The sequence below is a fragment of the Salvelinus sp. IW2-2015 genome, linkage group LG6.2, assembly GCF_002910315.2.
Source record: "Salvelinus sp. IW2-2015 linkage group LG6.2, ASM291031v2, whole genome shotgun sequence".
Classification (NCBI taxonomy): Eukaryota; Metazoa; Chordata; class Actinopteri; order Salmoniformes; family Salmonidae; genus Salvelinus; species Salvelinus sp. IW2-2015.
The window spans coordinates 12,008,986-12,034,427 of record NC_036846.1 but is presented as its reverse complement, the minus strand read 5'-3'; the positions used below and the strand labels follow the sequence as shown (position 1 = coordinate 12,034,427).

Here is a 25,442-nt window from a genome sequence, read left to right as displayed (position 1 = left end):
CTCCTTCCCTCAGCCAGGGTTTGAAAATGGGTCGTGGATGGGTATTCCAGCATGACAATGACCCAAACACACGGCCAAGGCAACAAAGGAGTGTCTCAAGAAGAAGCACATTAAGGTCCTGGAGTGGCCTAGCCAGTATCCAGACCTTAATCCCATAGAAAATCTGTGGAGGGAGCTGAAGGTTCGAGTTGCCAAACGTCAGCCTCAAAACCTTAATGACTTGAAGAAGATCTGCAAAGAGGAAGTGGAACAAAATCCCTCCTGAGATGTGTGCAAACCTGGTGGCCAACTACAAGAAACGTCTGACCTCTGTGATTGCCAACAAGGGTTTTGCCACCAAGTACTAAGTCATGTTTTGCAGAGGGGTCAAATACTTATTTCCCTCATTAAAATGCAAATCAATTCATAACATTTTTGACATGCGTTTTTCTGGATTTTTTTGTTGATATTCTGTCTCTCACTGTTCAAATAAACCTACCATTAAAATTATAGACTGATCATTTCTTTGTCAGTGGGCAAACGTACAAAATCAGCAGGGGATCAAATACTTTTTTCCCTCACTGTAAGTGCTGTAGACTGAGATKAAGCCATTTAGATAGGATACATACTGTACCTCTGTAATGCAAAGCAACTGCTGGGTGTGGAGGTTTCTCAGGTGAATGTCTGGGATTTGAATTCTTTACACTAGACTGGGATTGAATCAACTGCAGATAGTGGATTTCTGGGAAGCACTTTCATATTTGCATTAGTTTTTGAAGACCAGCTTGGGATAGAGGGGAGTTGACACTTGGTTTATAGACTAAATATATACAGTAGTAGGAAGATATGTACAGCATGCCGAACACATACATATGTCATGTATATTGAACCTGCATGCATACATACAAATCCTTCAGAAAGTATTCACACYCCTTGACTTGTGGCAAAGCAATTCACTTTTTGTCCTGAATACAAAGTGTTATGTTTGGAGCAAATACATATTTTCAAGCATAGTGGTGGCTGCATGATGTTATGGGTATGTTTGTAATCGTTAAGGACTGGGGAATTTTTGCTCTCCTGCTCTCCGCAACACGGAGAGCGTGATCACACAGTCTTCCGGAACAGCTGGTGTTCTCATGCATGTTTCAGTGTTAAATACCGCGAAACAAGTATTGCAGTAGTTTAGCGTGTCTGGTAGGCTCGTGTCACTGGGCAGCTCACGACTGTGCTTACTTTTGTAGTCTGTAATGGTTTGCCAGCCCTGCCACATCCGACGGGCGTCAKAGCCGGTGTAGTGCGATTCAATTTAAGTCCTATATTGACGCTTTGCCTGTTTGATGGTTCGTCGGAGGGCATAACGGGATTTCAGGTTAGAGTCCAGCTCCTTGAAAGCGGCAGCTATAGCATTTAGCTCAGTGCAGATGTTGCCTGTAATCCATGGCTTCTGTTTGAGGTATGTACATATGGTCACTGTGGGGACGACGTCATCGATGCACTTATTGATGAAGCCAATGACAAATGTGGTGTACTCCTCAATGCTATCAGAGGAATCCCGGAACATATTCCAGTCTGTGTGCTAGCAAAACAGTCCTGTAGCTTAGCATTGGCTTCATCTGACCACTTTTTTATTGATCTTGTCACTGGTGCTTCCTGCATTAATTTTTGCTTGTAAACAGGAATCAGGAGGATAGAATTATGGTCAGATTTGCCAAATGGAGGGCGAGGGAGGGCTTTGTATGCGTCTCTTTGTGTGGAGTAAAGGTGGTCCAGAGTTTTTTTCCCTCTGGTTGCACATTTAACATGCTGATAGAAATTTGGTAAAACGGATTTAAGTTTCCCTGCATTGAAGTCCCCGGCTACTAGGAGCGCTGCCTCTGGGTGCGCAATGTCTTGTTTGCTTATGGCGGAATACAGCTCATTCAGTGCTGTCTTAGTGCCAGCCTCAGTCTGTGGTGTTATGTTAACAGCTACAAAAAATACAGATAAGTCTCTAGGTAGATAGTGTGGCCTACAGCTTATCATGAGATACTCTACCTCAGGCGAGCAATAGCTCGAGACTTCCTTAGATATCGTACACCAGCTGTTATTTACAAAAATACATAGTCCGCCGCCCCTTGTCTTACCAGACGCTGCTGTTCTGTCCTGCCGGTACAGTGTATAACCAGCCAGCTGTACATTAATTGTGTCGTCGTTCAGCCACGACTCCGTGAAGCATAAGATATTACAGTGTTGAATGTCCCGTTGGTAGTTTAATCTTCCTCATAGGTCATCGATTATTATTCTCCAAAGATTGCATGTTTGCTAGCAGAATGGAAGAAAGTGGGGGTTTATTCAATCACCTACRAATTCTCAGAAGTCAGCCCACCCTCTGGCCCCCTTTTCTCCACCTCTTCACGCAAATCACGGGGATCTGGGCCTGTTCCCGAGAAAGCAGTATATCATTCACGTCKAGCTCGTCAGACTCGTTAAAGGAAAAAAAGTATTCTGCCAGTCCGTGGTGAGTAATCGCAGTCCTGATGTCCAGAAGTTATTTTCGGCCATAAGAGACGGTAGTGGCAACATTATGTACAAAATAAGTTACAAAATAAGTTACAAACAACGCAAATATACGAAGAAATAAAACACAATCGGTTGGAGACACGTAAAACGTCAGCCTTCTTCTCTGATGCCATCTTATGGTGGCGTTATGGCGTTGGAGCCATGGGAGGCCGAGGRTGATCTTGTGAGCTGGTGCACTAGTGATGAAGAAAGGGATGTTTTCCTGATGAATGGACTCAACAGTGAGGTTGAGTGGTGTGCTGACGTGTGTGATGGTTCCCGGATCCTTGTGGCCGATTATCAATGGTTGAAACGGAGACGAGAGCRCATATGAGGGGATGTTCAGAGAGGAGGCAAGGGTCTGGTCAATAAAGTTCCCCTTGGCACCGGAATCCACTAGCGCTGTAGAAACAGTACATGAGGGACAGCCAGCTAGTGTGATCGACACTAAAAAGGGTTTAACAGAAACTGATGAAGATGGGATACTCACACCTGCCCAGGGAGGTGGAAGATAACGCGACCGCCCCTCTGCTCTTGTGGATACCGATTTGGGATATACCGGACACTGCTAAAGCTGGTGCCCCCTTGACCACAATAGAGACAGAGCATCCGATGTCTYCGTCTGCGTCGCTCCACCCCGGGAAGGCAAGTGACCGCTGCCTCCATAGGTTTCATTTCTGCTACAGAGTATTCACTGAGGGAGGTTGAGGGAGATGTGGGTACCAACGCTCCCGAAGTAGATTATCCAACCGAATGGCCATCGCGATGAGTGCGTCCAAGGAGAGGTTGTCGTCCCGACATGCCAGTTCCGCTTGGACCTCCTCTCGCAGTCCTCTTCAGGAATAGMGTATGGAGCGTCGGCTCATTCCATCCGCTAGATGCTGCTACTGTCCAGAAGGTGAGTGCGTACTCTGCAGCGGCCTTGTCATCCTGCCATAGTTGGATTAGGCGCTCACCCCCCTCCCTGCCCTCCGGTGGTTGATCAAAAATACCTCTGAACAGAGCCTTGAACCCCCTCATACGAAGCCAGCTCCTCCTCTTCTCTCCCCCAGACGGCCGTGGCCCACTCCAATGCCCGCCCAGTCAGCAGAGTAATAACCATGGCTAGCTTGGGGGCTCCCCTCTGACAAGGACAAACAGGCATCGCTGACCTGGGCGGACTGATGTGCTGGCTCGCTGGGTCGACTGGTGGCAGAGCATCCTCCGCTAGTGGGAGGCAACGCCTCTCAGGCATGTCCGAGACGTGGAAGACTGCGAAGAACCTCTTCCATAGCCGTGCACGGTTGCGCCAGCTGGTCGTGGTGCTTACGAAGTAGCAATCCCTGTTCATCGACTGTCTGGGAGATGTCCTGATTTCCTGCTGCTTCCATTTGGTGAGTATTCTGTCACGTGGATGCTGGGAGTCTGGAAGAAAGTGCCGGTGGTGAGTTTAATAATAAACGGAACGTGGAACAATACAAGATAGACGAGCAGCGTACAGACATGAAACACATAGTTAATACTGCCTGGGGAATGGAACTAAGGGAATGACAGAAATAGTGGAGGTAATCAGTGAAGTGATGGAGTCCAGGTGTGCCTATTGATGAAGCGCAGGTGGGCGTAATGATGAATGCCAGGTGCGCGTAATGACGGGTTGCCTGGACCGGTGGTTAGTGAACCGGCGATGTTGAACACCGGACGGAGGAGCAGGAGTAGATGTGACAAGAGCATTCTGCAGCGATACACCATCCCATCTGGTTTGCGCTTAGTGTTACTATCATTTGTTTTTCAACAGGACAATGAACCAACACCTCTCCAGGCTGTGTAAGAGCTATTTCACCAAGAAGGAGAGTGTTGGAGTGCTGCATCATATGACCTGGCCTCCACAATCACCCAACCTCAACCCAATTGAGATGGGTTGGGATAGGTTGGACCGCAGAGTGAAGGAAWACCAGCCAACAAATGCGCAGCATATGTGAGAACTCCTTCAAGACGGTTGGAAAAGCATTCCAGGTGAAGCTGGTTGAGAGAATGCCAAGAGTGTGCAAAGCTGTCATCAAGGCAAAGGGTGGCTACTTTGAAGAATCTCAAATATAAAATATATTTTGATATGTTTCACACTTTTTTGGTTACTACATGATTCCATATGTGTTATTTCATAGTGTTGATGTCTTCACTAGTATTCTACAATGTAGAACATAGTTAAAATAAAGAAAAACCCTTGAATGAGTAGGTGTTCTAAAACTTTTGACTGGTACTGTACCTAAATACTGCCAACATCCATCTGTCCATCCATCCATCCACACATTTAATATTTGAGGGTATTGATAGATTGACAGAGCAAGAACAAGGCGGCCTGTCATTCATGTTATGACTCGGGGCAGCCAAGTGTTGTGCCAGCAAGAGCGTTTACTGGCGAAAATCACGAGAGGAAAGGGTAGCTTGGCCTGGCTTCGGCCTGGCTTCTCTCTGAGCATTCCTCGGGCGCTGGAAGGCCCCACTGAACAGCAGCACTTTTTCCCTGTGGTAAACCAGCGCTACTGGAACCTCAGGCCATGGGGGCAGCAGTTGAGTTTATATTTAAACAAGCAATAATTCCTCTTTACCACTTCCATGGAAATGGGAAAAAATAAGACCCGGTCTGTAATTCACAGGAAGCGATTTTGGAAAGCTAAAGGGCCCGGCGAAGAGGTTGTTAAAACACAGCATGGCTCGGAGGAAAGAGGAACTCTGAATGGGGAGAGAAAAAAGGAAAACAAACTGAAATGCCATTGTCTCCCTAAATGTCAGCGTCAGTGTGATCCGTTTTTCACACTCCAGTAAGTTGGCCTTTACGGGACTGAGGTCCATTGTGCCTTCACACTTACTGTGAGACAACGAGTAGTCATGAAATTCCATTTGAGAGAGAGAGATGCCACAGAGCCCCAGGACAGCAACACAATTAGACCCAACCAAATCATTAGAGAACTAAAAAATTATTACTTGACACATTGGAAAGAATTAACAAAAAACCACTGCAAACTAGAATGCTATTTGGCCCTAAACAGAGAATACACAGTGGCAGAATACCTGAACAATTTAACCGAACAAAATGAAGTAAAGCTTGACTATGTATAGACTCAGTGAGCATAGCCTTGCTATTGAGAAAGGCCGCCATAGGCAGACCTGGCTCTCAAGAGAAAACCGTCTATGTGCAAACTGCCTACAAAAATGAGGTGGAAACTGAGCGCACTTCCTAACCTGCCAAATGTATGATCATATTCGAGACACATATTTCCCTCAGATTACACAGACCCACAAAGAATTTTAAAACAAATCAAATTTTGATAAACTCCCATATCTATTTGGTAAAATACCACAGTGTGCCATCACAGCAGCAAGATGTGTGACCTGATGCCACAAGAAAAGGGCAACCAGTGAAGAACAAACACCATTGTAAATAAAACCCATATTTATGTTTATTAATTTTCCATTTTGTACTTTAACTATTTGTACATCGTTACATCACTGTATACAGCCATAATATTACATTTGAAATGTCTCTATTCCTTTGGAAYTTTTGTGAGTGCAATGTTTACTGTACATTTTYTATTTTTTATTTCACTTTTGTTAACTATTTCACTTGCTTTGGCACTTTTGTTTTATCTATTTCACTTGCTTTGGCACTGTAAACATATGTTTCCATTGCCAATAAAGCCCTTGAGAGAGAGAGACTAGTGAAAGGATATGACTGGCAATGCCATGCAGGGTTCCCAAGAGACTAAGAACCTATTTTTATTCCAACCTCAATTGCAGTGTGGTCGATGGCACAGAAAGGTAACTTTTACTGCATTGGGCTAGATCAGGGTCACACAGAGTGTTTCTTGGTAGTCTTAAACAAATCTACTTTCAAACAAAGTATGCACCTCACACACATGCACCATGTCAGATATACGCTGAGTGTACTAAACATGTTTGCAGCATGAATGTACCGCCGTCCAGTCTGCAGCAGCTGCGTGATGCCATCRCCTCAGCATGGAGCAACATTCCTGTGGAAGAACGTTTCCGACATCTTGTGTAGAATGTCCTGAAGAATTTAAGCTGTTTTGGTGGCAAAGGGGGGTCCGACCCGGTACTACTATAGATGKCTGTACCTAATTAACTGTCCGGCGGGTGTATGTAATACACTATATATAAAGAAGTATGTGGACACCCGTTCAAATTAGTGAATTCAGCTATTTCAGCCACACACGTGTATAAAATTGATGTCCATAGACAAACAACATTGGCAGTAAAATGGCTTTACTGAAGAGCTCAGTGATTTTCAACGTGGCACCGTCATTGGACGTCACCTGTCCAACAAGTCAGTTTGTCAAATGTATGCCCTGCTAGAGCTGCCTCGGGCAAGTGCTGTTATTGTGAAGTGGAAATGCCTTGGAGCAACAAAGGCTCAGACGCRAGGCGGTAGGCCACACAAGCAAACAGAATGGGACCGCCGAGTGCTGAAGCGAATAGCACGTAAAAATCGTCTGTCCTCGGTTGCAACTCTCACTACCGAGTTCCAAACTGCCTCTGGAAGCAACTTCAGCACAAGAACTGTTCGTCGGGAGCTTCATGAAATGGGTTTCCATGGCATGCCTAAGATCACCATGCGCAATGCCAAGCGTCGGCTGGAGTGGTGTAAAACTCACCACCATTGGACTCTGGAGCAGTGGAAATGTGTTCTCTGGAGTGATGAATTGTGCTTCTCCATCTGGCAGTCCAGACGAATCTGGGTTTGGCGGATGCCAGGAGAGCGATACCTGCCCGAATGCACATTGCCAACTGTAAAAGTTTGGTGGAGGAGGAATAAAGGTCTGGAGCTGTTTTTCATGGTTCGGACTAGGCCCCTTAGTTCCAGTGAAGGGAAATCGTAACGCTACAGCATACAATGACATTCTAGACGATTCTGTGCTTCCAACTGTGTGGCAAGAGTTTGGGGAAGGCCCTTTCCTGTTTCAGCATGACAATGCCAACGTACACAAAGCGTGGTACAGAAATGGTTTGTCGAGATCGGTGTGGAAGAACTTGACCGGCCTGCACAAGCYCAGACTTCAACCCAATCGAATACTTTTTAGGATGAATTGGAATGCCAACTGCGAGCCAGGCCTAATCGCACAACATCAGTGCCCGACCTCACTAATGCCCTCGTTGCTGAATGGAAGCAAGTCTTCACAGCAATGTTCCAACGACTAGTGAATATCCTTCCCAGATAAGTGGAGGMTGTTAATAAAGCAGCAAAGGGGTGACATACTCCATATTAATGCTCATGATTTTGGAATGAGATGTTCGACGAGCATGTGTCCACATACTTTTGGTCATGTAGTGTGTTGTGTGTATGTATTTATGTMATATTCTGAAACAATATATCCACTTATTTATGCAATATTTGTACAATATTTCCCAGCATTAGAGCTGATCACATTCCTCCATAATATGCAATCCTGCAAGAAAGTGACATTAGCTTGCTCAATGAGATTGCGCTTCAAGGTTTTTGATGGATACATTGTCCTGGATTCATAAAGTCCTGTCAGACATTCTTCAGTGCCTCCTGACATAATACATGTACAGCACATASCTCAGATGTCTAGTTCAGCTCACCTCTCACTCTTCACATCGTCAATTCCTCTRTCGTTTCTGGCAGGAGTTGCTGTCCCTCGTCTGCCTGCTAAGCTAGTTTCCTTCTAAAAGATGGACACAGCCTGCAACCAATTTGAAACACCTTTTAGTGATGGCTGCAGAATACAATAGATTCTATTCTGTGTCTGGGTTTTATATCTCTTGAGATGAATTCTTACCCGATGAAGTTGTGGCTAAGATAAAAGACTCAGTATCAGGCAACACAAGAAAAGAGTTAGAATGTGAACATGTTAACTGCAGTTATGAGGCAAAATATTTGCAGGGTTGCTAAGGAGAGGTCATAGCTTAGCTATGTCAAAGGGAGGCGAGTTGATGACTTGCACATTTTGATAACCATGCAAATAATTGGCTGAAAACACAAAAGTAGTCTTTGACTCCGTTCCATCACATGTATTTAGGTTGTATTGATTTTTAATACAAATACAATTGTGTTGTCTGGTGGTGCTGTTAGAGTTCCAAATATAGGAAACTGGAAAAAAACTTCTTCAGACTTTCACTTTTGGGCCRATCTGGGCATTGTTCCACCACTGACAAGTTTCCCCACATTTACAGTACCAGTCAAAAGATTGGACACACCTACTAATTCAAGTGTTTTTCTCTATTTGTGCTATTTGTGCTCTTTATTTCTACATTATAGAACAGTAGTGAAGACATCACAACTATGAAATAACACATATGGAATCATGTATTAACCAAAAAAGTGTTAAATATAAAATATATTTTGATTTGTTTGAGATTCTTCAAAGTAGCCACCCTTTGTCTTGATGAGAGCTTTGCAAACTCTTGGCATTCTCTCAACCAGCTTCATGAGGTAGCCACCTGGAATGCATTTCAATTAACAGGTGTGCCTTGTTAATATGGYAAAAACAGTTCAAATAAGCAAARAGAAACAACAGTCCATCATTACTTTAAGACATGAAGGTCAGTCAATCCGGAAAATGTCAAGAACTTTGAAAGTTTCTTCAAGTGCTGTCGCAAAAGCCATTAAGCGCTATGATGAAACTGATTCTCATGAGGACCGCCACAGGAAAGGAAGACCCAGAGTTACCAGCCTCAGAAATTGCAGCCCAAATAAATGCTTCACAGAGTTCAAGTAACAGACACATCTCAACATCAACTGATCTGAGGAGACTGCATGGAATCAGGCCTTAATGGGTGAATTGCTAAAAGAAACCACTAATAAAGGACACCAATAATAAGAAGAGACTTGCTTGGGCCAAGAAACACAAGCAATGGACATTAGACTGGAGGAAATCTGTCCTTTAGTCTGATGAATCCATTTTTGGTTCCAACCGCTGTGTCTTTATGAAATGCAGAGTAGGTGAACGAATGATCTCCRCAATGTGTAGTTTCCACCGTGAAGCATGGAGGAGGAGGTGTGATGGTGCTTTGCTGGTGACACTGTCARTGATATATTTAGAATTCAAGTCAAACTTAACCAGCATGGCTACCACAGCATTCTACAACAATTTGCCATCCCATCTGGTTTGGGCTTAGTGGGACTATCATTTGTTTTTCACCAGGACAATGACCTGACACACCTCCAGGCAGTTTAAGGGCTATTTGACCAATAAGGAGAGTGATGGAGTGCTGCATCAGATGACCTGTCCTCCACAATCACCCAACCTCAACCCAATTGAGATAGTTTGGGATGAGTTGGACCGCAGAATGAAGGAAAAGTAGCCAACAAGTGCTCAGCATATGTGGGAACTCCTTCAAGACTGTTGGAAATGCTTTCCAGGTGAAGCTGGTTGAGAGAATGCCAAGAGTGTGCAAAGCTGTCATCAAAGCAAAGTGTGGCTACTTTGACGAATCTCAAATATATTTAGATTTTATTTAACACTTTTTTGGTAACTACATGATTCCATATGTGTTATTTCATAGTTTTGATGTCTTCACTATTATTCTACAATGTAGAAAATAGTAAAAATAAAGAAAAATCCTTGAATGAGTAGGTGTGTCCAAACTTTTGACTAGTACTGTATATTTGGAAAGAACCTTCTTTGCTGCCCTATCTACCATCCCATAATAGTTGACAGCTTCTGCTACACCTGAACACTTCAAACCTCTGAGGAAAAACTAAAGTTACCCGACGACCAGATTCTCGATACCAGATTAACGTTTTCAGAGAATTCATGCCTGTCAAAAGTTACGCTGGCCCTTTTAAGTGCTTTGTTCCCCAATGCCTTTAGTCAGGCCTCTCAGCTCCTTCCCAAAGCTTTATTCACTGCATTTCATCTGTCTCTGAAGGAGTGCTTGAATGCCACTTATGAGGCCGTGCCTATGGAGTGCCGTTAATTGGAGGACTGTAGCACCGTCAACATTCACAAGCTGTTAATGGTTTCCATTCCACACTCATACCCAGTGCCAAGTCCAGGCAACAGTAACTGGATTCAAATAGCGAGCAAAAATCTCAACTGTTATTTCTTATAGAAAGCAGTGCCTTGGACTACAGGAAAATAAGGTCTGAACAGGCCCCCATTTATATCGATGGGGCTGAAGTGGAGCGGGTCGAGAGTTTTAAGTTCCTTGGTGTCCACATCACTAATAAACTATTATGGTCCAAACACTGAATAGGGCACAACAACACCTTTTCCCCCTCAGRAGACTGAAATGATTTGGCATGGGTCCCCAGATCCTCAAACAGTTACACAGCTGCACCATCAAGAGCATCCTGACCGGTTGCATCGCCGCCTGATATAGCAACTGCTCGGTATCTGACCGTAAGGCGCTACAGAGTGTAGTGCATATGGCCCAATACATCACTGGGGCCAAGCTTCGTGCCATCCAGGACCTATATACCAGACTCCAGTCACCCAAGTCATAGACTGTTATCTCTGCTACCGCACGGCAAGCAGGTCCAAAAGGCTCCTTAACAGTTTCTACCCGCAAGCTATAAGCCAGTTGAACAATTAATCAAATGGACACCCGGACCATTTACATTGACACCCCAATCCCTATTTACTCAGTACCGGGCCCCCTGTATATAGCCCCGTTATTGTTATGTAATTCTACAGTGTTACTTTTTATTTTTACTTTATTTTATATTGTAAATATATATACAGTTGAAGTCAGAAGTTTACATACACCTTAGCCAAATACATTTAAACTCTGTTTTTTTACAATTCCTGACATTTAATCCTAGTAATAATTCCCTGTCTTAGGTCAGTTAGGATCACCACTTTATTTTAAGACTTGAAATGTCAAAATAATAGTAGAGAGAATTATTTATTTAAGCTTTTATTTCTTTCATCAAATTCTCAGTGGGTCAGAAGACTATATACACTCAATTAGTACTTGGTAGCATTGCCTTTAAATTGTTTAACTTGGGTCAAACATTTCAGTTAGCCTTCCACAAGCTTCCCACAATAAGTTGGGTGAATTTTGGCTCATTCCTCCTGACAGAGCTGGTGTAAGTGAGTCAGGTTTGTAGGCCTCCTTGCTCGCACACACTTTTTCAGTTCTTCCCACAAATTTTCTATAGGATTGAGGTCAGGGCTTTGTGATGGCCACTCCAATACCTTGACTTTGTTGTCCTTAAGCCATTTTGCCACAACTTTGGAAGTATGCTTGGGGTCATTGTCCATTTGGAAGACCCATTTGCGACCAAGCTTTAACTTCCTGACTGTCTTGAGATGTTGCTTCAATATATTCACATAATTTTCCTACCTCATGATGCCATCTATTTTRTGAAGTGCACCAGTCCCTCCTGCAGCAAAGCACCCCCACAACATGATGCTGCCACCCCTGTGCTTCATGGTTGGGATGGTGTTCTTCGGCTTGCAAGCCTCCCCCTTTTTCCTCCAAACATAACGATGGTCATTATGGCCAAACAGTTCTATTTTTGTTTCATCAGACCAGAGGACATTTCTCCAAAAAGTAYKATCTTTGTCCCCATGTGCAGTTGCAAACCGTAGTCTGTTTTTTAATGGCGGTTTTGGAGCAGTGGCATCTTCCTTGCTGAGCGGACTTTCACGTTGTCGATATTTACTGTGGATATAGATACTTGTATACCTGTTTCCTCCAGCATCTTCACAAGGTCCTTTGCTGTTTTCTGGGATTGATTTACACTTTTCGCACCAAAGTACRTTAATCTCTAGGAGACAGAACGCGTCTCCTTCCTGAGCGGTAAGACGGCTGTGTGGTCCCATGGTGTTTATACTTGCGTACCATTGTTTGTACAGATGAACGTGGTACCTTCAGCCGTTTGTAAATAATTTCTCCCAAGGATGAACCAAACTTGTGGAGATCTTCACCTTTTTTTTTTAGGTCCTGGCTGATTTCTTTTGATTTTCCAATGATGTCAAGCAAAGAGGCACTAAGTTTAAGGTGGGCCTTGAAATACATCCACGGATATATCTCCAATTGACTCAAATGATGTCAATTAGCCTATCAGAAGCTTCTAAAGCCATGACATMATTTTCTGGAATTTTCCAAGATGTTTTAAAGGCACAGTCAACTTAGTGTATGTAAACTTCTGACCCACTGGAATTGTGATACAGTGAATTATAAGTGAAATAATCTGTCTGTAAACAATTGTTGGAAAAATTACTTGTGTCATGCACAATGTAGATGTCCTAACCGACTTGCCAAAACTATAGTTTGTTAACAAGACATTTGTGGAGTGGTTGAAAAACAAGTTTTAATGACTCCAACCTAAGTGTATGTAAACTTCCGACTTCAACTGTATATATACAGTGGCAAGAAAAAGKWTGTGAACCCTTTGGAATTACTTGGATTTTTTTCTTGGATTTTTCTTGTCTATATTGAATACATAATGTAAACATTCACAGTGTAGGTTGGAAAGAGTATGTGAACCCCTAGGCTAATGATTTATCCAAAAGCTAATTGGAGTCTGGGGTCAGCTAACCTGGAGTACAATCATTGAGATGAGATTAGAGATGTTGGTTAGAGCTGCCCTGCACTATAAAAACACTCACAAATTTGAGTTTGCTATTCACAAAAARCATTACCTGATGTGAACCATGCCTTGAACAAAAGAGATCCCAGAAGACCCACGATTAAGAATTGATGACTTGCTTGAAGTTGGAAAGAGTTACAGAAGTATATCTAAAAGCCATGATGTTCATCAGTCCACGGGAAGACAAATTGTCTATAAATGGAGAAATCTCAGCACTGTTGCTACTCTTCCTAGTAGTGGCTGTACTGCAAAGATGGCTGCAAGAGCCCAAGGCAGAATGCTCAATGAGGTTAAGAAGWATACTAGAGTGTTAGCTAAAGACTTACAGATATCTCTGGAACATGCTAACATCTCTGTTGACGAGTCTACGATACATWCAACACTAAACAAGAATGGTGTTCATGGGTGGACACCACGGAAGAAGCCACTGCTGCCCCCAAAAAACTGCTGCATGTCTGAAGTTCRCAAAAGTGCATTTGGATGTTCCACAGCGCTACTGGCAAAATATTCTGTGGACAGATTAAACTAAAGTTGAGTTGTTTGGAAGGAACACACAACACTATGCGTGGAGAGAAAAAGGCACAGCACACCAACATCAAAACCTCATCCCAACTGTAAAGTATGKTGGAGGGAGCATCATCATGGTTTGGAGCTGCTTTGCTGCCTCAGGGCCTGGACAGCTTGCTATCATTGACGGAAAAATGAATTCCCAAGTTTATCAAGACATTTTGCAGGAGAATATAAGGCTATCTGTCCGCCAATTGAAGCTCAACAGAAGTTGGGTGATGCAACAGGACAACGACCCAAAAAAACAGAATGGCTTCAACAGAAGAAAATATGCCTTCTGGAGTGGCCCAGTCAGAGTCCTGACCTCAACCCGATTGAGATGCTGTGGAATGACCTCAAGAGAGCGGTTCACACCAGACATACAAAGAACATTGATGAACTGAAACCGTTTTGTGAAGAGGAAGGGTCCAAAATTCCTCCTGACCGTTGTGCAGGTCTGATCCGCAACTACAGAAACGTTTGGTTGAGGTTATTGCTGCCAAAGGAGGSTCAACYAGTTATTAAATCCAAGGGTTCACATTCTTTTYCCACCCTGCACTGTGAATGTTTACATGGTGTGTTCAATAAAGACATGAAAACGTATCATTGTTTGTGTGTTATTAGTTTAAGCAGACTGTGTTTGTCTATTGTTGTGACATAGATGAAGATCAGATCAAATTTTATGACCAATTTATGCAGAAGTCCAGGTAATTCCAAAGGGTTCACATACTTGTTCTTGCCACTGTATATATTTTTTACATTTTACCCCATTTTCTCCCTAATTTTGTGGTATCCAATTGGTAGTTACGGTCTTGTCTCATCACTGCATTTGCATAAACAACATTTTCCAACCTCTGCCTCAGCCATGTTGCTTAACTCTGTAGCCTTCCTCTCTAATTYATGCAGTGGCAGCAGCAAAGTGAGTGCTGACTGTAATATCAGAATGTATTATGTTGTCAGTGAATCAGAACAGACATTCCTGTATCGTTGCCATTATTCAGTGTGACAATGCCAATCCAGTAGCAGGACATTTTCACTGATTCATTYTGTATCTCTTTACGCTGTCAAATCAAATCCCTTTCTCCTTTTATGACTCAGCTCAAGATTTCTTTCTATTTACTGTTTGTCATGTAGGTTACTAGATATAAGTAACATAATGCAAATGTGATTTGTCAAAGCTTTTCATACACTGTGACAATATAGGGAGTTTGATATCATTAGTGATTAATGTACCAAATAAAGTTACACTTTCAGTGCTGAAGTGTCAATATTATCAGTGCTCGCTTGCTGGCATCAGTGATGCATTCAACTTGTCAATCACACAGGATTAGGTCAGTATCGCCACATAAAGCGACCATTAAGCTGACATGTCAGACAGAGTGAGCAGAAACCATGCGTGAAACCAAGTTCCCAAATGGCACCCTATTCCCTATATTGTACATTACTTTTAGACTGAGCCCTATTGATCCTAGTCATGTGGGGATAGCAATACCCCAGGTGTCAATCTACTACACCGTTCAAAAAAAAWRTTATTAGTCACATGCCCCGAATACAACAGCCTTACTGTCACGCCCTGACTTTAGAGAGCCTTTTTACGTCTCTATTTGGTTTGGTCAGGGTGTGATTTGGGGTGGGCATTCTATGTTTTGTTTTTCTATGATTTTGTATTTCTATGTTTTGGCCGGGTATGGTTCTCAATCAGGGACAGCTGTCTATCGTTGTCTCTGATTGGTAACCATACTTAGGTAGCCCTTTCCCCTCCTTTCTTTGTGGGAAGTTAGCTTTTTTTGTGGCACATAGCCCTTAAGCTTCACGGTTGTTTTGTATTGTTTCTTGTTTTTGTCGGCGTCATTTCAAAAAAAAAAAAAAAGGAATATGTACGCTCACCACCCTGCGCTTTGGTTCTCTTCATTCGACGACCGTGACACTTACAGTGAAATGCTTACTTGCGAGCCCCTAACCAACAACGCAGTCTATAGACAGAGACTAAAACAGGAAGCTCCCGCRCTCAGGTCTGTTCAACGCTGGTCCGATCAATCTGATTCCACGCTTCAAGACTGCTTCGATCACGTGGATTGGGATATGTTCCGCATTGCGTCCAACAACAACATTGACGAATACGCTGATTCGGTGAGCGAGTTCATTAGAAAGTGCATCGGCGATGTTGTACCCACAGCAACTATTAAAACATTCCCAAACCAGAAACCGTGGATTGATGGCAGCATTCGCGCCCCCCCCCCCCAAACCTGAAAGCGCAAACCACTGCTTTTAACCAGGGCAAGGTGACCGGAAACATGACCGAATACAAACAGTGTAGCTATTCCCTCCGTGCGGCAATCAAACAAGCTAAGCGTCAGTATAGAGACAAAGTAGAGTTGCAATTCAACAGCTCAGACACAAGAGGTATGTGCCAAGGGTCTACAGTCAACACGGATTACAAAAAGAAAACCAGCCCCGTCGCGGACCAGGGTGTCTTGCAACCCAGACAGACTAAATAACTTCTTTGCTCGCTTTGAGGACAATACAGTGCCACTGACACGCGCCGCTACCAAAACCTGCGGACTCTCCTTCACTGCAGCCGACGTGAGTAAAACATTTAAACGTGTTAACCCTCGCAAGGCTGCAGGCCCAGTGCACTGCACACTGCCCTAACCCATCTGGACAAGAGGAATACCTATTTAAGAATGCTGTTCATCGACTACAGCTCAGCATTTAACACCATAGTACCCTCCAAACTCGTCATTAAGCTCGAGACCTGGTCTCGACCCCGTCCTGTGCAACTGGGTCCTGGACTTCCTGACGGGCCGCCCCCAGGTGGTGAGAGTAGGTAACAACATCTCCAACCCGCTGATCCTCAACACTGGGGCCCACAAGGGTGCGTTCTGAGGCCCTCTCCTACTCCCTGTTCACCCACGACTGCGTGGCCATGCACGCCTCCAACTCAATCATCAAGTTTGCGGACGACACTACAGTGGTAGGCTTGATTACCAACAACGACGAGACGGCCTACAGGGAGGAAGTGAGGGCCCTCAGAGTGTRGTGTCAGGAAAACAACCTCACACTCAACGTCAACAAAACAAAGGAGATGATTGTGGACTTCAGGAAACAGCAGAGGGAGCACCACCCTATCCACATCGACGGGACAGTAGTGGAGAGGGTAGTAAGTTTTAAGTTCCTCGGCGTACACATCACGGACAAACTGAATTGGTCCACCCACACAGACAGCGTTGTGAAGAAGGCACAGCAGCGCCTTTTCAACCTCAGGAGGCTGAAGAAATTTGGCTTGTCACCAAAAGCAATCACAAACTTTTACAGATGCACAATCGAGAGCATCCTGTCGGGCTGTATCACCGCCTGGTACGGCAACTGCTCCGCCCACACCCGTAAGGCTCTCCAGAGGGTAGTGAGGTCTGCACAACGCATCACCGGGGGCAAACTACCTGCCCTCCAGGACACCTACACCACCCGATGTCACAGGAAGGCCATAAAGATCATCAAGGACAACAACCACCTGAGCCACTGCCTGTTCACCCCGCTATCATCCAGAAGGCGAGGTCAGTACAGGTGCATCAAAGCAGGGACTGAGAGACTGAAAAACAGCTTCTATCTCAAGGCCATCAGACTGTTAAACATGCCAACATACTGTCTCAACTCCAGCTCACTTTAATAATGGAAATTGATGGAGGGGGCAATGCAAATAGTCTGGGTAGCCATTTGATTAGATGTTCAGGAGTCTTATGGCTTGGGAGTAGAAGCTGTTTAGAAGCCTCTTGGCCCTAGACTTGGCGCTCCGGTACTGCTTGCCGTGCGGTAGCAGAGAGAACAGTCTATGACTAGGGTGGCTGGAGTCTTTGACCATTTTTAGGGCCTTCCTCTGACACCGCCTGGTATAGAGGTCCTGGATGGCAGGAAGCTTGGCCTCAGTGATGTACTGGGCCGTTCGCACTACCCTCTGTAGTACCTTGCGGTCGGAGGCCGAGCAGTTGCCATACCAGGCAGTGATGCAACCCGTCAGGATGCTCTTGATGGTGCARCTGAAGAACCTGTTGAGGATCTGAGGATCCATGCCAAATCTTTTCAGTGTCCTGAGGGGGAATAGGTTTTGTCGTGCCCTCTTCACGACTGTCTTGGTGTGCTTGGACCATGTTTGTTTGTTGGTGAKATGGACACCAAAGAACTTGAAGCTCTCAGCTTGCTCCACTGCAGCCCCGTCGATGAGAATGGGGGCATGCTCGGTCCTCTTTTTCCTCTAGTCCACAATCATCTCTTTTGTCTTGATCACATTGAGGGAGAGGTTGATGTCCTGGCACCACACGGCCAGGTCTCTGACCTCCTCCCTATAGGCTGTCTCGCATTGTCAGTGAACTGTTGTGTCATCGGCAAACTTAATGATGGTGTTAGAGTTGTACATGGCCGTGCAGTCATGAGTGAACAGGGAGTACAGGAGCGGACTGAGCACACTTCCCTGAGGGGCCCCTGTGGATCAGCTTGGCGGATGTGTTGTTACCTACCCTTACCACCTGGGGGTGGCCTGTCCAGGATCCAGTTGCAGARGGAGGTGTTTAGTCCCAGGGTCCGAAGCTTATTGAGGAGCTTTGAGGGCACTATGGTGTTGAATGCTGAGCTGTAGTCAATGAATAGCATAATCACATAGGTGTTCCTTTTGTCCAGGTGGGAAAKGGCAATGTGGAGTGCAATAGAGATTGCATCATCTGTGGATCTGTTGGGGCGGTATGCAAATTGGAGTGGGTCTAGGGTTTCTGGGATAATGGTGTTGATGTGAGCCATGACCAGCCTTTCAAAGCACTTCATGGCTACAGACATGAGTGCTACGGGTCRGTAGTCATCTAGGCAGGTTACCTTAGTGTCCTTGGGCACAGGCACAATTGTGGTCTGCTTAAAACATGTTGATATTCCAGACTTGGACAGGGAGAGATTGAAAATGTCAGTGAAGACACTTGCCAGTTGGTCAGCRCATGCTCGCAGTACACTTCCTGGTAATCCATCTGTCCCCGCGGCCTTGTGAATGTTGACCTGTTTAAAGGTCTTACTCACATCGGCTGTGCAGAGCGTGATCACACAGTCTCCCGGAACAGCTGGTGCTCTCATSCATGTTTCAGTGTTACTTGCCTCGAAGCGAGCATAGAAGTAGTTTAGCTCATCTGGTAGAATCGTGTAACTGGGCAGCTCTTGGCTGTGCTTCCCTTTGCAGTCTGTAATGGTTTGCAAGCCTTGCCGCATCCGACGAGCRTCAGAGCTGCGCAACTTCTATGTTTCCCTGAGGGAGGAGCTCAAGAGGACGGACATTCCGTGTCTTAGGCAGATATCAGTCAGAGAAAACAAACAATACTGCCCCTCATTGTAACAGAAAGAAGTCTCAGCTTAAACCTTGTTGCTACTGAAGTTATTTCTGGATGGAAATCTATCTAAGTGAAGAGCTGTGGAATCTATAGAGATACCAAAATGGAGCTTTGATGTTCAGTTTTGTAATGCACTGTAGCACAATCACTCATTATGTAAATCGTATCTTACTTTTCAGGGGTTTCGCCTGTAAWACCTGTATAATTCTGTTTAAACCTCTGATTCAATGCTGTAATTGTATGGGGCTCTCTACAATAATCGATGCTTAATTCAGTTAAGCCATGAGGCTGAAGTCTAACAACATTTTCCCCCCGTCTTCCCTTGTGCCGGTTTCCTTTAGAGTGTATTGAAGCCCGAGGTAACTCCAGCTCCATCTCTGCAGAGCTCAGATGCGTTGTCTGAGGCCGTGGCTGGYCTCAGCACCGTGGAGGAGGTCATGAAGTATCTGGAGCCCGAGAGATGGCAGCAGGACATGGAAGACCTGTACAAGCCCACTTGGCACATCCTGGGAAAGTCRTTCCTCCACAACAAGAAATCCAGAGGTATGGCTGACAGCTGGGGTTGTAGTGATAGGAATTGCAGTGGAAGAAAAGTTTGTCATGTTGAGATGGAGGGAAAAACAGATGCAGTTGAGCAAAGAACTTTAAACTTTTTCAAGACAGTTTTACCATTTTGAAAATGGCAATTTAATGTCAACTTAGCAATTGATGCCCCTTCTTTGGAATTTAGTACAATGTGTTTAATAATTTTAGGCTGACGTGGTGAGATTAAACTATTTCTTGAACAGGGGTGGATCTCAACCTGTTGAGAGAAGAGGTGAGACTGTACAGCTGCACGCCGCGCAACTTCTCCGTCTCCCTGAGGGAGGAGCTCAAGAGGACGGACGCCATCTTTTGGCCTAGCTGCCTCCTGGTGAAGCGCTGCGGGGGTAACTGTGCCTGCTGCTCGCACCGCTGCTTCGACTGCCAGTGTGTGCCCACCCGGGTAGTCAACAAGTACCATGAGGTAAAAATGCGGCATACGTAGCGTTGCAAAGTTCAGAGGTTTGAATATTCCTGGAATCAGGAGGGAATACACTGGAAATCCAGGAATCTTCCAACCATGATTTCTGGAAAACCTGGACATTTTGGGAAAGTTATCAAAAGTTTGCATTTCTAGACAAGGGTCATTAAAAGTACCTACCTGGTAAGATTATGTGCTACTTATATAAGAAGTTAATTTTTTTTCAGAAAGATAAGCATAATAAACCCAAGCTAAATTACATCCTGTTATTTGGTGGTTGAAATGTGTCATTGATGTATAAAAAATGTAGCCTATCATGGAGACTTTTCTGCCATGTAGCTAATTGAAGCATATGATATGTAAATGTGTTTGATGTTGTTTTTGGTGGAGGGCAACTCTCAATCTGCTCTCTGGTTCGCTGCCCTCTGTAGGTTCTCCTGCTGAAGCACCGAAGCGGGGGCCGAGGCCTGCAGAAGTCCATGACCGATGTGCCCCTGGAACACCACGAGGAGTGTGCCTGTGTTTGCAAAGATGACTGGGACTGATCTCAAACCTGTGTACTGGAGCCACCGGCATCCCAGGAGACACTTGAAACTGCACGCGTCTTCCAGCGTCTCCCAGCCAATCCTCGTTATCTTGTTAATTGGACGAGGTTAAAAACTGACTGGAACTACTTCATTTGTGGATGGATCTGGCCGCTGTGGAGGACCTGTAGTTGACTTTGAGTGCAATGAAGAGACAGGAGATGGATAGACTGCACTGGAATGATGGACCAATCTTAATCATTCTTTAATCTCTGAAGGTTCTCTCTCCCTTTGCTTCTGAGATTTTTTTGTGCTTTTTCTGTGCGAAATACCTTTAAGCGGTCTTGTGAAAATTCAACACGTGGCCAGGGAGTATCTGAKAAATTGGGCTCCTCTTCATTCAAGTACCTTTCTGTATATAAGTGAGCTGCCTWCAGGCCAATTCCTCTGCTACTTTATAATCCCATAAAGGATCACTGTTTATCAGTGATTCCTCACTTCTTTTCCCCATTTTCCCACTGATTAGATCTCTGGAGTGAAATAGTGGTAATAATGTTGAACTGTCATACTGGTGCAAACTGTTATGTGTAAATGTTTAATTTTCATGGTTCTTCTGTGCTGTCATATTTTTCTACCAAAGATATTTGTATTCAGTGAGGAGATAGTTGCACACTTAGACCAATATGCATTTCAACGTACATAGCGTCTCAGCAAAGGTGTAAACATCTGCTTGCTTTAGAACTTCATATAACCCCAATTAGTGAGTGGAAGAATAGATTCGTGGATATTAGATATTTATTTGTTCAATGAAAGGGAATTTAATGCCCAATATGCTTTTTTTGTATGCTGAAATTAATTGTAGTTTCTCATTCGTTTGTACAGTAGTTGAGTGTTGTTCTTCAATATCATTCATTTCTATGTCTGTCCATGTCATATGGGTGTGTTCTCTTCTCTACCAAAGTATTTAACATGACCTTTTAGGATGTATGTTGTTGTATCTGTCGGAAGAAATAAATCAGTCAGTGTTTTACTGGAGATAGGTACTTGTATTTTGACATAGCCCCCTGCAATATAAGGACTTTCATTTGGTCTCACAAGATAAAGCTTCTGTTTTTCATTGATATTGGAATGGTCTGATTGGTATCATTAGGGAATTTTGACTGAGGAAATTACATTTGGTGGCAGATGGCTACACATCAAATTCATCTAACAGAATAAGATGATGGTCATAGGCATGTACTGTATATGGCTCTATCAGTAGGTCTGTTGTGACACCGTATACACTTCATGGACAAAGTATCAACACACCACTGTCAGATATCAGTGTAAATAGCTGTTTTATGCACCAGTCATCTAGGAACCCTACTCATGTTCCTCAATTAATGAGGTTGGAAAATAAACAAACTATTTCATTCACGGTTGTTGTTTAATGACGGAATGGCTAAGGTAACGGATGATTGGATCCATTGTGTGTATTTTATTGCCGCTCTATAACAAAACAATTAAGATAACCTCTCTCCACATTCATTAAATAAATAGGAAAGGCATGACCATTAAAGAGCAACTGCTCCTAAAAAGAAACTTCTCGTTTTGATAACGGCCTATGTGGCATCGATATCACTCAGAAACATTTATTCTAGTGTCAAAATTGATTAAAGTGTAAATATAATAATGTTGTTGGTCATAAAGTCAGTTTCATCCAAAACTGAGATTTGTGAGATGACAGGAAAAAAAATTATCATAACAGTTTTCCTTGGGTTGAGTTTATTTCAACACTGCACACATGCCGACAGCTAGCAGCGCCCAATAAATCATACATTTGGAGCGCACCTGTACGCAACCCCATCGTAATGCCCATAGTCAACTTGGTTTGACATTCGATATCCCTATGGGGCTGGTTAGGGAACATCAGTAAATTAAACAATGTACATGGGACAATATTTTAAAATGTCAATAGCTCCACATTTCAATGACTTAACCTCAAACCAACTATATATTGGAGAAATGTATATACAAATATTGTCCCATTTACATTGTGTAATTTATTGACTGTCCCTAACTAGCCCCAGCGGTAGGCTATCCAATGTGAAACCAAATTTGCCACAGTCGCACACCAGCTGGCTAAAGCTAATTGGTGAAAGAAGTTGCCTCGCACCAGCTAGTCTAGGCGACTTCAAGACACAAGACCTGGTTAGACTGTTTCAAGTTATCTAGAAGAGTGAGTGACTGTAACTGGGTACTGTTATGGCAGAGTGAATGTACAAACACTTGCCAGGTGCGAACCCCCCCCCCCCAAGACAACACTCGTTTGGCTTCAGTCATGGCCGCTGCATTTCTTAATGACCAAGCCTAAGAAAAGGCCAAATCAGGAAGTTCAGCCCCCCTTTAAAATAATATGAACAAGGGGCATGGGAAACTAAGATCATTCAGTTGGTTTCTTATTGACAAAGAGACACGTTTAAATGAAAAAATCACATGCATGAGTGAAAAAAATATATAAAAATTTATAACTTTGAGCAAAGCAATACACAGACACCATCATAACTTTCTTGTTGAAAGAGTTGTAAATCAGACTTAATTGGAAATATAACTACCCAGCAGGCATGACCCCATTGGCCCCAGGTGGGTATTCGGTGGGCAAAAGCCCGCCCCAAAATACATTGCTGTGAAAAAGAATTTGCCCCTTTCTAATTTTCAAGAATTTTGCATATTTTTGATTCTGAAAGTTATCAGATCTTCAACCCAAACCTAATATTAGATAAAGCGAACCTGAGTGAACAAATAACACTACAATTACATACTTATTTCATTTATTTCATAAACAAAGTTATGCAACACCCAATGACCCTGTGTGGAAAAAAAATTGCCCCCTTATACTCAATAACTGGTGGGTTAAGTGTGTTTTTGGTTTAAATATCCTTGTGGGGACATTTCACCGGTCCCCACAAGGAAAAAGGATATGTTAGTCTTAGGGGTTAGGTTTAGAATTAGGGTTAGGAGTTAGGGCTAGATTAAGGGTTAGGTTTAGGGTTAGGGAAAATAGGATTTTGAATGGGAATTATCCCACAAGGATAGTAAAACAAATGTGTGTGTGCGTGCACATACTGTATAAGTATGTACTGTATGAATGCGTGCATGAGCGTGTGTGTGTACTGTGTGTGTGTGTTAGTACGTACTGTGTGCCTGCACGCTATCCCCAAATGGAAAAAGGCTATTTTAGTCTTAGGGCWTAGGTTTATGGTTAGGTTTAAGGTTAGAATTAGGGGTTAGGAGTTAGAGTTAAGGTTAGGTTAAGGGTTAGGGTTAGGGAAAATATKAATTTGAATTTGGTCCCCACAAGGATAGTAAAACAAATGTGTGTGTGTGTGCGTGTGTGCGTTCACATTCTGTATAAGTATGTACTGTACGAATGTGTGCATGAGCGTGTGTGTGTACTGTGTGTGTTTGTATGTACTGTGTGCCTGCACGCTATCCCGCATGTGGATGTGTGATGAATAAACCTATGACTCAAATCTGTCAAGATTGGAGACAGTAACATATAGTCCGGGATAACTAACCATAGGCTATCTCTGCAACGTCAGGAACCAACCTGCTCTACCCATCATACAGTGCCAAAGGCTTGGAGGCCAGGATTCCTGCATGGCATATTGCATTAATGTCTTTCCAAAAACAGCTAAGGAAGGGGCATTGATATTTCCCTCTGTATGTCACTGTATCCTGCAAATCCATTGATCATCAAAACCATTCTGATCAAACATTACACTAACATCACCCTAAAAACCTTTGAACAGTGTCTCTGGTTTCTCTAGGTGTCTCTGTATCACCACACCCTGGAGGACCTGTATCACCACACCCTGGAGGACCTGTATCACCACACCCTGGAGGACCTGTATCACCACACCCTGGAGGATCTCCTCTCTAATATTGTCGCCTTTGATGTAAAATCGAGAAATGCACTCGAAGTTAAACTTATCAGAACTCATTTTTTGGCCCCAGGACAATAGCCCTGCACTTAGGTGTTATGGTTAGGCTTTTACGCAATAAAATTATTCAGTTGCCATATAAAAATGTCTTTGATTCTGTCTCGTATCTGCGAGATCAACATTCAATATAAAATTTATTGTGGAATCACTAAACCTAAGCCGTATCAAAAACGTTACAACCTGTGCTGAGGCCTATGAAGCCTGAAGCTTCTGCCTTCTGGGGATTGTCTTCTATGTTACTACAGATGTAGGATTGTAATTTGACCAGTATTGTCACAGCAAAAAATCCTGCAACAACAGGATGAATGTTTTGAATGTAAGTCCATAATGTTGCTTGATCGGTGGTTAGGCTATTAGTTGGCTACATGAAAAGTGCAATCTGTTAATAAAACCGTGTGTTAGTGTGGGTTTTCAGTGCATTTATGTAATCACAAGCTCATCTGCATTTCCTGTGGTACAACAAAAGAGTGATGAAAGGAATATCCTACATTGTATGTAAAATATGATTTATTCTCTATTCTCTTTATGTATCAAACTGCCAGCTGTCTGTAGAAACATTCACAGTGGATTATGGTGTCACAAGGTCTAAATGAAAAACGTCTCTTTGGACAGCTTTATTGAGGTCATCGTATTTTCCTCCAAATGATCTCTAATGTTTATATTATATTTAATGTCTTGTCAGTGGGATTATTTGTGTTTATAACGTCTTGTTTTTTCCTACTTCTTTGTTTTTATTGCTGTGTTTTATATTACTGAGCTTGGCCTGACTGTGTCTTTCATAAATAAGGATGAACGTTTTTTGTTTTACAGAAACAAATAGACTGTGCGTGTTTATTGAACACTGGATCACAAGCCCTGCTGTTCCAAATTAGGACTTCTGACTGGGGGATCCAACAAGCCCTGCTGTTCCAAATTAGGCCTTCTGACTGGGGGATCACAAGCGCTGTGTTA

The 25,442-nt window shown here is 43.5% G+C and overlaps 1 protein-coding gene across 2 annotated transcripts in view; it reads left to right on the top strand.

Annotated features, from left to right (window-relative positions):
* LOC111965835 (platelet-derived growth factor C-like) overlaps positions 1–21,924 on the top strand; it is a 71,193-nt gene extending 49,269 nt beyond the window's left edge. Inside the window, exons 4-6 of one of the 2 annotated variants that reach the window (XM_023990174.1) lie at positions 19,365–19,524; positions 19,770–19,987; positions 20,416–21,924. In XM_023990174.1, coding sequence (XP_023845942.1) covers positions 19,365–19,524; positions 19,770–19,987; positions 20,416–20,529 — 492 coding nt within the window. In that variant the 3' untranslated portion in view covers positions 20,530–21,924. Of the gene's footprint in view, positions 1–19,322; positions 19,525–19,769; positions 19,988–20,415 lie in introns of both variants that reach the window. The other variant, XM_023990173.1, reaches the window with a different exon arrangement.
* Positions 21,925–25,442: the final 3,518 nt, after the last annotated feature.